At 45.6% G+C, this 10,629-nt stretch overlaps 1 protein-coding gene across 2 annotated transcripts in view; it reads left to right on the top strand.

The window, feature by feature from the left end:
* The first annotated feature begins 270 nt into the window (after positions 1-270).
* The window catches only part of EHD3 (EH domain containing 3), a 35,477-nt gene continuing 25,118 nt past the window's right edge, over positions 271-10,629 (top strand). Inside the window, exons 1-2 of one of the 2 annotated variants that reach the window (XM_034764733.1) lie at positions 271-1,238; positions 8,825-9,001. In XM_034764733.1, the coding sequence (XP_034620624.1) occupies positions 1,012-1,238; positions 8,825-9,001 (404 nt within the window). In that variant the 5' untranslated portion in view covers positions 271-1,011. The remainder of the gene's footprint in view (positions 1,239-8,824; positions 9,002-10,629) is intronic. The other variant, XM_034764734.1, reaches the window with a different exon arrangement.

The raw sequence follows: 10,629 nt of genomic DNA, 5'->3' as shown, positions 1-10,629 counted from the left end.
TCAGTGGAGCTATGCCAATGTATGCCAGATTAAAAATGAAAAACGAAGTATTTTACATCAATAAACTGAGTCTGTGTGTAATCTGCTAATCGAGATCCTTGCGTGTCCCTCTAGAGGGCGCTGTGCCCTGAGCCTCTCCCACCCCAGAGATGACTTTGTCCTTGATCGCAGCTTGCAATCTGACCATGCCCAGCCACTGCAGCAAATCCTGAGCAGGAGCAAAGCCAGCTCCTCCTCCAAACATGGTGCTTCCCTGCTCAGCCTCACCCTGCCCGCGAGAACCGCCAGACCTTGCCAGCAGCTGATGACTTCCGTCGCTCGTCAATTTCCTGAACGGCTGGCATTTAAACACCAGCTGCGGCACCAGGGGAGGATGCTGTTGTGATTCAGCTACCTCTTCTCCAGAGCTGCAGCATGCACCCTCCGGGAGCAAACCAGCGCCTCGGTCCCACCTCTACGATCTGAAAGGAAAGAGTGAATGAAGTTTAGCATTTAATTGCCTCGCAAACCGGGCTGGGGGGAGGCATTTCCATTTTGCATTATAATTGCAATTCAAGATGAGTTTTTATGCAAATGCTTAAAAAAGCCTCCCTATTGCAGATTTAAACCCACAAAACCATCAAAGCTCCAGTTGTGGATAACAAGAGATCCTGGACGAAATCAAGGGCAGTCATCTCATCTTCCATTGAGGCAAGAAAAAGGACGTTGTTGTGCAGCCACTACGGGTATTTCATCCCCCCTCTCCACTGCATCCTGCCCCAGTGTCTTGCTTTGCATAACAGAGAATGCTCTTTCCTAGAGGATAACCAGCAACCTCTGGAGATAAACAGAAATTTGCTGCTTTAACATAAACAAATATACAGTGACTAAATTTAGGAATTGCTGCCTGGAACCCTCCCCAGAAAGACCACCGGCTGAGCTATATACCTCTTCTGCTCTGTGCTTTGGAGACCAAGCTTCACTGAAAAGGAGAGAGCACTGAAAGGCAATCACCTCTCCGGCCATTCCATCATGTTCAGCTGGTTGGGTACCGATGACAGGAGGAGGAAAGACCCTGAAGTGTTCCAGACTGTGAGCGAGGGACTCAAAAAGCTCTACAAAACCAAGCTGCTCCCTTTGGAAGACTACTACAAATTCCACGAGTTTCATTCGCCAGCCCTGGAAGATGCTGACTTTGATAATAAGCCAATGGTGCTGCTGGTGGGGCAGTATTCCACTGGGAAGACCACCTTTATCAGGTAATAACTTGGCCTATTTATTTGAGGGGTGGAAAGTTTTGCTGGGGTGGAAGAAGCCAATTTTGCCCTCTGATACATACATACAATTCCCATCACTGTCAATGGGGGTTGTACATGTCTTTCCCAGGGTAGGTTTTGGCCTATTGTATTCTTTTGCTTATGTTTGAGGGCGAGGGCAGCCCTGGTTCTCTTCCATTCATCTCCTGTGGTGCCAGCCACCAATGACTTACAAAAAGGCTGCTTCATAGGAAATTCTCAGAGCTGTTTCTTTAAAATAATGGGTAAGTCAAATTCTAACAGAAATGTACAGTACTCAGATCAGGACCAAATGACCCACAGCAAAAGTGCTGGAGAGTTAGGGCATCACCCACAAGAAATAAGTCGCATTGACACCTTTTTATTAGGTATGCCAAACATTTACACTTCGGTGCTCCTGCAGTTGCATGGTAAGCATGACCCCTAATATGGCCTTACTATCAAATATCTCCCGGCTTTTGGAAGGCGATGGAACAGTGTAGCCCCTGGACATTTCTCTCTCAAGGAATTTATTGATTTCCCAACTGACAAGTCCTGGATAAAACTTATTGTGGGTTCTCTGGGATTTATATTTTTTAAGTTATTTTAGGATTGTTTTTTCTTTGTATAGTGCCCTGATGTGCCCTTATGAAGAAGGGTGGGAGGGTGAGGGGGTGGGTATGAAAAAGGATGGTCAAACTTCAAGGCTCTAAAAGCAGCCCCTCCTACCTGTTTCAGATCCATCTAGCACCTATGTACTGACTGTGCTGCTGCAGGTGCCAGGTACATCCTAAAGGTAAACTGATTTCAGTGGAAGGTTACTGGCAGGTAGCAGGTCTGGTGGAAGACTAGCAGAGGGAGGGTTAAACATATTCACAATCTCAGGATGAGTTGGTCTTGATTGCAGGTCAATTCAGATGCACCACTTATATACCTCAGCAGTGATACTAACCCCAGGTCAGCTCCCAGTATCCTCTCTCCTCAGATCATACTTGGGCTGCACCTTCTCCATTTTCTCTCTGGATTCACAAGATGAATATCTTGGGTCAGATTCACCACTGAGTATCTCTAGTGTGATGCTGGGGTAACTGCATTGAAATCAAAGGAGTAACACCGGCATAAAACTGCAGTAAGCCAGAGGTGAGGCCAGCCCTTTATCTACCTGGGAGGAAGCTTTATTTTGTACCAACATTTGAATGGGAGTGTGGGGAGAATAGGAGAGGGCCAGTGAAACTGGCTGTGCCTGAACGACCTTGTGGAATGCAGGTGTTTTTACCTGTTCTAATATTCCTGCAACCTAATGCTGTAACCAAGAGCTAGACACAGAATGAATTTGCAATGCCCAGCCAGCCACCTGGCTGGCGCATGAACCCTGTGTGCTAGAAAGCAGACAGTGCAGGGGTCTTGCTTGGTCTCGTGAAGTTATTTTTAAAGATGGGTTGGGTGCGGGGAGGGAATTGCCCTGCGTAAAGTGAAGCCGGGCTGGCAGAGCTAACCCTGCCCTCCTCTCCTCCACACACCTGACCTGCATCTTTGTTCTTAAACTCTGCTTCAGACTTCTTGGAAGATCTGAAAGGTGTGGTGGGGTCGCATGTTGGATCCCTCCTCATTTTCATCCTCAGTCGCACTTCAGAGCGGAGCTGACTCCAGATTTGGGGAGGTCATTAATTCTTTCCCTCTAAGCTCGCTGCCTGCACATCCACTCCCTCTCTTTGCCTCTCAGCCCCCATATATACGCAGTGCTTCCTCCCTGGTCTCTGCAGCCCCCACTGGCTTCCCCCCCACACTCTCCCCTACTTCCATCACTAACCCTAGCAGCACGAGACTCACCACCACCTACCCGCCTTCCCTCCTAGATCCCCTCTCCCACTCAATCCCTCTCTTCTCTCCAGGCCTGAGAGCTGGGCTGCTCACTAGGTGAGTATGCCCAGGTGACACAAGTGAGACTCCACAACCGCTGTGGAGTAATTAGTGGCCTGGGGGGTAGCATCCCCTCACCTCTTGGATTGATGCACTTGTTTGGTGAGTCAGCTGCTGCTTCAGGAGAGACAAGTTCTCATTAGTTACCCCATGCCTAGCTGCTCTGCTTTCCGCTCCTGCTGTGGACACAGATGTGATGAACGCACGTGGGAGCCCTGGGCAGAGCAGAAGAGGCCAGCCTGTTTCTTCCCGGGAGCAGCTCCACCAGGATGGATGAGTGGGCCTTTCAAAGTGCGTCTGTCCCTCTGCATGTGCCAGTGGGTGGTGAGTGTAATTCAGGAGATGTAGGGGTGCTGGGATTGGATACAAAAGCATTAAAATAATGTAAGAGACTGGTCTCCAGGTAGTTCCAGCCTGTTGGAAGCAGGAAAGGCCAGGAAGCCCGAGCTCTCAGACCCCGTGTGTCCAGATAGTTTGGATAAGAGCATCAGAAGCTAACCACAACAACAGAGAAGTAAGAAACTCCTCCTCTGCCTCAGCATTAGGATGAAGTTAGCAATGGCTCTGATCCATCCTGGGGACATTCCCCTCCAGATTTTTGACCACGACTCTGGAACAATGAAAGGACAGGCTGCCCCCAGAGAATCCATCTTATCTTTACATTGAGCTCTGTGTGCTTCAGGGCAGGACTTGGAGAGATTACTCAGTCCTGTTGTGCAGTGCAGATATGATCAATAAAACTCATTCAGATACCTGACCATTGAGTCTCAGAGTATTGATTTAAGGAGCTCCCAGCGACAAACAGGGCCCAAGCCACAAAATTTGGGTTTGGACCCCAAGCCTCCTCCCTGAAAGTTGAAGGGGGGCATCTCTAGCCAAGGTTTAGATCCAGATGAGATGTTACGGGGTCTCGGTCTCTCTCGGGCTAAGCGGCAGGATCTTGTGATCAGACTCCTGCTGTATCTGGAGGTGGGAGTGGAAACAAGACAATCAAGGTCATCTGTGAAAGATTTCTAGCGGCCCGGCAGGGGGGAGGCTTGCTGCGTGTTTGGAAGTCGGTGAAGCGAGACTGAAATGCGCCCTTTGGTTTAGGTGGAACCAGCCTGTTCTCTTGTCTGCCTTCGGAGACGCAGGGGACTGAGCCTTATTTTGCTAGGTGAAAGATGTACTGTCCTGAATTTCAGCTTGTACATTTCAACCCTCCCATCACTCACTCCTCCCATTCCCTCCCAAGGTTGTCTTGGCAGAGTTTCCAGATCCGCAGAAAGGGCATACGTGCCTAAAGAGACGCAGCGAGCTGGCACTTTTACCTGGGAAGTTAAAAATGCTTCCTTTAACCACTAGCAGCCCAGTCTGATGTTAGCAGCGACGACAGGATCCCATCAGAGTCTGACTCTGCAACATTATTACCTTTTATGTTTCCTGCTTGGGGAGGGGACGGCAGGACAGGATGTTACTATTTTAATTAATTGGTGGGCTGCAGTCTCTGCTAAAAATAGCTCTGGCCTGGGTCCAGCCTCCCTGTTAATTAAATAAACAAGGGGCTAGAGCCCTGCTGTCCGTCAGCATAGGTTGCTTTTGGTGCAGGCATCTCCTCACTCCAAACATTCTCATGCTCTGCTCCCCAGGCCAGTTCCATGCTGCTCCTCCAGCCACTGCTCCCCACCTCCCCTCTACAATCACTACATCATCTCTGCCTCTCCACAGCATCCTGCCTGACTCATCGCTAAAGCAACCCTCCCCTCCCCACACACATCCTGCAGCATCCTTGCATGAAGCTCATCACTTCTGTCCTTTCTAGCAGGAGGCAGCAGTGTCTTGGGGTTAGAACGGAGGAGACTGCAAGCGTGCCCTGGAGAGGCTGCCAACACAGTTTGGACCTGATAGACCACGGGGGCAGTGGAGATTTGTCTTCCCTTTTATTCCTAGCAGGGAGTCTCACAGCTGAGGGTTAAGGCACAGTGGCTGCTGGGAGAAGCTTGCACTGTAGCTGCCCAATCTCAAGGGGTAGAGAACGCTGGTGCTGTCACCCAGCACCTTTTACAAGCCATTATTCACTGTGCCTGTGTATTTATAGGATTGCCCCCGCCCCCGAAGCGTGCTTTGGTTTCTTTCAGTGCATGCTCCTTGCTTCACTGACCATCAGCCCAACAGACGAGTGTACACAGCACTTCAATAGATCATCTTATGTTTGCCCACAGCATAGCAGAACCCTTGTTCAGTAGTTGCCCTGCTGTAAAATGCGCCCAAATCTCCCGGAGAGTTCTCCCTGGGCAGTGTAAATTCTCAAGTATCTTAGAATCTACTTCATTGGTTTGATTTCCTACCAGTGGTTACACATCAATTAGCTTTAACTTGTAACTTCTTTTGTATCTGTTTGAGTGCTCGGGGTTTTTTAAAGTGTTTTATATAATAAACAAAAACAATTGGGGGGAATTACTAGATGAGTGGGGATGTGATAAAATTCATCCATTCCAGGTGACTAGAAGAAGATCATTATTTGCTTCGTCTTTCTTAGAGGTCTTGTCTATAACAAAGGTGAAACCACAGGCTTTTTTTTAAAGTCTGTATTCACAGACTAGTTGCATGTTGTCGTGGTGCTTGTGCATCACAGAAAGGAGTGTAAAAATGATTTTATTACAAAGTTAAAGGTCAGGGTGGAGGTCTTCAAAAGGGGCCTAACTCCTCTTTGTGCCTTTATCTCCTCAGAGTATAATATCTATTTTCCTATCACATTTTAAAGTAGGAATTCTAAAATATCTAACTCTGTGGATTCAATCTAGGTCTGTGTGGGGAGAGCTTTTGTGTATATTGGCTCAGATAAAAAACTTTGCAAAAAGATCAGAGGAAAGACAATAGAAATGAAAGTATCTTAGGGCTAGGCTATTGGTCTAGGGCAGGGGTCGGCAACCTTTCAGAAGTGGTGTGCCGAGTCTTCATTTATTCACTCTAATTTAAGGTTTCGCGTGCCAGTAATACATTTTAATGTTTTTAGAAGGTCTCTTTCTATAAGTCCAGAATATATAACTAAACTATTGTTGTATGTAAAGTAAATAAGATTTTTTAAATATTTAAGAAGCTTCATTTAAAATTAAATTAAAATGCAGAGCCCCCTGGACCGGCAGCCAGGACCTGGGCAGTGTGAGTGCCACTGAAAATCAGCTCACGTGCCGCCTTTGGCGCACGTGCCATAGGTTGCCTACATCTGGCCTAGGGGCCAGAGTTCTGCACTGCCACACAGGAAGTCTATGTTCAGTTTCTAGAATCCATCAGTACAGCTTCCGAACTGGCTAACGGGGATGCTAAAATGAGCTTTCCAGGAAGTGAGCTAGCCCTTCCTAACACAGAAAGATAGGCCCAAGGAATTGAATCCAGGTCCATGAAGCACTTGGTGGTAGAAAGTTGGCTGGTCATCTAGTGCTGCTAAATCCCAGTAGAGATAGTAAAACATACATCCATGTTTTCCTAACATTCTTGTACGTAAAGAGCTGCTGTAACTGCCACAGAGAACCTATGTGATCATGATCAGGAAGGGAGGTGGCTCATACGATCATGAATGAGAGGGGAGCTGAGCCCATGAGATAATCTCTCTGTTAAGATATGGCCCATCTACAGTAGAACCTCAGAGTTATGAACTGACTGGTCAACCACCACATCTTGTTTGGAACTGGAAATATGCAATCAGGCAGCAGCAGAGACAAAAACCAAAAAAAAGGCAAGTACAATACAGTACTGTGTTAAATGTAAATTGCTAAAAAATAAAGGGAAAGTAATTTTTTTTGACAAGGTAAGGAAACTTTCTGTGCTTGTTTCATTTAAATTAAGATGGTTAAAAGCAGCATTTTTCTTCTGCATAGTAAAGTTTCAAAGCTGTATTAAGGCAATGTTCAGTTGTAAACTTTTGAAAGAGCAACCCTAACATTTTGTTCAGTTTCGAACAACCTCCATTCCTGAGGTGTTCATAACTCTGAGGTTCTACTGTTCTGGAGAAGTTTGAGAACCTCTACAATAGTCAACTGCTCAGGAATTTCAGGTAGCCTAGTCTAGGAGCTAATAGGCTGTTGTATTTTCTTCTCTTCCTGTCCTAAATTATTGAGTGTTGCTGTGAATTGTTAAGCAGTTTCCACATTTCACCCCAAAGCTCCTTATATTTCAGTGGTATATTATAGTCTGCACAGAGCTTCGAAAACATTGGGATGAAAGACATGCAGGATAAAATGATTGTGACAGGAGAAGCAGGGCAAGACCAGCTCCTACTGGAGACTCACCGGTAGAGTTAACGCTACTGTAGCTGCACTGTTTGCTAATTAATCCCTTACAGGATCAATAGCCATCAATCTTGGGTGCTTCCTTGCCACATGGCCTTTCAATTGGCTTTTAAATCTTATACTTGTCTGTAGCGTAGTTCCTCCTTGCTCAACGAGAGTGGAAAATGCAGCTCCAGCTCAGGTCCCTGAGTACAGTGTACCCAGATGAGCATAAAGGTTGACATTCCTAATATGTCTATATGGTTTTGCTGGATGAGAGGACATTCATTAAGGTGATGAGAATTCACCCAAATGATTGACCCTCACATGGAGGATGGATTATGGGTGGCATGCCCAGTATCACCCTCCTTCATAAAACTCATCCCATATTAAAACAACACTAGCTGTGAAAAGCTATAACCTCCCCCTCCTTGTCTCTCCACTAGCTGTTAAAGACGGTAATCTCAAAATGCAGCCTATTTTTTACCTGTATTGACTTGCAGAGTCCATACAATATGTATTTTCCCCCGCATCATGACAAGGTTCAATGGTGTGCTTTAAGCAACAGGAAAAAACAAAGTGCCAGCTACCCGGCTTTGATGATCAATACAATATTAAACTAATGTGCACAGTCCAGCACTCTATCACCTGTAGCAATCCAGTACTCATAAACTAGGCAATGCCAAGTCAGTATGTGCAGCCCTGTATTCACTTATAATCAGTGCCCCATATACTGTGATAAACTTGCCCTAATTTTTGCAGCGTTCCAACTTTGTCTACGTTAAAAAATACCTGAGGGTTTTATTATTTGAAAGATGTTCTGTAGCACAGAATTGGTAAGTAAACAGACTTACCTCCCCTCTATCCTTTTGAAGTTCAGTGTGCTATTGTAACATTGTAGAAGCTGTCATGGAGGAAGGGAAGAGAGATTTTGACAGCGGAGTATGGGATAGTTGTGGCTTTCAGCATCTGCGAAGTAGTTCTGGATTGTGAGCCCATCAGCGGAACGCTTCTGCTAAAATGATCAGCAGTGATGTTAACATTGAATGTTGTAAGGTTTCAGAGTTAACAGCCCCACTTGCAATTAATGGGGGCAGTTTGCACTTTTCTTGGATAAAGAAATGGATCAGTTCTAAACTTCTAAGGGGTCATGACACAGACTTACAGAACGACTAATGACGAGAATCTCTTCACAGCATCTGACATTCTCTCAGGTTTCTTCCTCTGATTATTCTGAGGCAGCCGTAGCTTTGAGATCCCAAATGGAAACCTACTATTTCATTTGCAGATTTCCAGTGCTAAAAATAGTCTCAAGGGGCTGCACCGTGCACCTCAGCAGCAGCTCTGTTAGGAATTCAACAGCTCAGATCTCATGCATCATCATGCCCTGTTTTCTCTTTCAAGGTACCTGCTGGAACAGGATTTCCCAGGGATGAGAATTGGACCAGAGCCTACGACTGACTCCTTCATCGCAGTGATGCAGGGGGACGTGGAGGGGATCATTCCTGGTAATGCACTGGTGGTGGATCCGAAAAAACCCTTCAGGAAACTCAATGCTTTTGGCAATGCTTTTTTGAACAGGTGAGTGTATTGTGCTTGTACACCAAGGTAGAGCTGCTCTTCAGTGTCATAACGAGTCCCTGGCAAACACTACAATGAGTGTCATGGGGGCAAGACATCACCCAAGCTTCTCCCCACATTGCATCGGTGCAAAGCCACCCCAGTCACACTGGGCAGCACTCCTGCCCTACCATTCCTTGTCATGGGCCAGACCACCAGGCATAACGGCCTGGGCTGAGCTGTTTTGGACAAACATTCACTAGACAAACACGGACAAACATTCACTAGAGAGAGCTGAGAACACCAAACTTGCCTTGTGTCATTTACTACCTTGAAACTAACAGGGTTGAAGGATCACTGCATACCACTCTGCTCTCCCCTGATTTTATATTCCTAGATTTCTCTACTATGCAATCACTTCAGTTCCTTGGCCAAATCAGTCTTTGGTGTAACTCCACTGAAGCCAGCAGAAAAATATTAGAAGTGAAAGAAGATAAAGTCATTGCAAAGAAACTAAATGAATTCTTTGCTTCAGTCTTCACGGCTGAGGATGTTAGGGAGATTCCCAAACCTTAGCCGGCTTTTGTAGGTGACAAATCTGAGGAATTGTCACAGTTTGAGGTGTCATTAGGTGGTTTTGGAATTAATTGATAAACTTAACAGTAACAAGTCACCGGGACCAGATGGCATTCACCCAAGAGTTCTGAAAGAACTCAAATGTGAAATTGCGGAACTACTAACTATGGTTTGTAACCTGTCCTTTAAATCAGCTTCTGTACCCAATGACTGGAAGATAGCTATTGTAACACCAATATTTTAAAAGGGCTCTAGAGGTGATCCCGGAAATTACAGACAGGTAAGTCCAACATCAGTACCGGGCAAATTAGTTGAAAGAATCATAAAGAATAAAATTGTCAGACACATAAAAGAAAACTTGTTGGGCAAAAGTCAACATGGTTTCTGTAAAGGGAAATCATGTCTTATTAATCTATTAAAGTTCTTTGAAGGGGTCAAACATGTGGACAAGGGGGATCCAGTGGACATAGTGTACTTAGATTTCCAGAAAGCCTTTGACAAGGTTCCTCACTAAAGGCTGTTAGGTAAATTAAATTGTCATGGGATAAGAAGGAAGATCCTTTCATGGATTGAGAACTGGTTAAAAGACAGGTTTCAGAGTAGCAGCCGTGTTAGTCTGTATCCGCAAAAAGAACAGGAGTACTTGTGGCACCTTAGAGACTAACAAATTTATTAGAGCATAAGCTTTCGTGGACTACAGCCCACTTCTATTCCACTCAGTATGCATCCGAAGAAGTGGGCTGTAGTCCATGAAAGCTTATGCTCTAATAAATGTTAGTCTCTAAGGTGCCACAAGTACTCCTGTTCTTTTTGCGGTTAAAAGACAGGAAACAAAGGGTAGGAATAAATGGCAAATTTTCAGAATGGAGAGGGGTAACTAGTGGTGTTCCCCAAGGGTCAGTCCTAGGACCAATCCTATTCAACTTATTCATAAGTGATCTGGAGAAAGGGGTAAACAGTGAGGTGGCAAAGTTTGCAGATGATACTAAACTGCTCAAGATAGTTAAGACCAAAGCAGACTGTGAAGAACTTCAAAAAGATCTCACAAAACTAAGTGATTGGGCAACAAAATG

The sequence above is a fragment of the Trachemys scripta genome, chromosome 3, assembly GCF_013100865.1.
Source record: "Trachemys scripta elegans isolate TJP31775 chromosome 3, CAS_Tse_1.0, whole genome shotgun sequence".
NCBI classification, from domain to species: domain Eukaryota; kingdom Metazoa; phylum Chordata; order Testudines; family Emydidae; genus Trachemys; species Trachemys scripta.
Note: the sequence above shows the minus strand (reverse complement) of the source record. Positions and strands in the feature narration are given on the sequence as shown.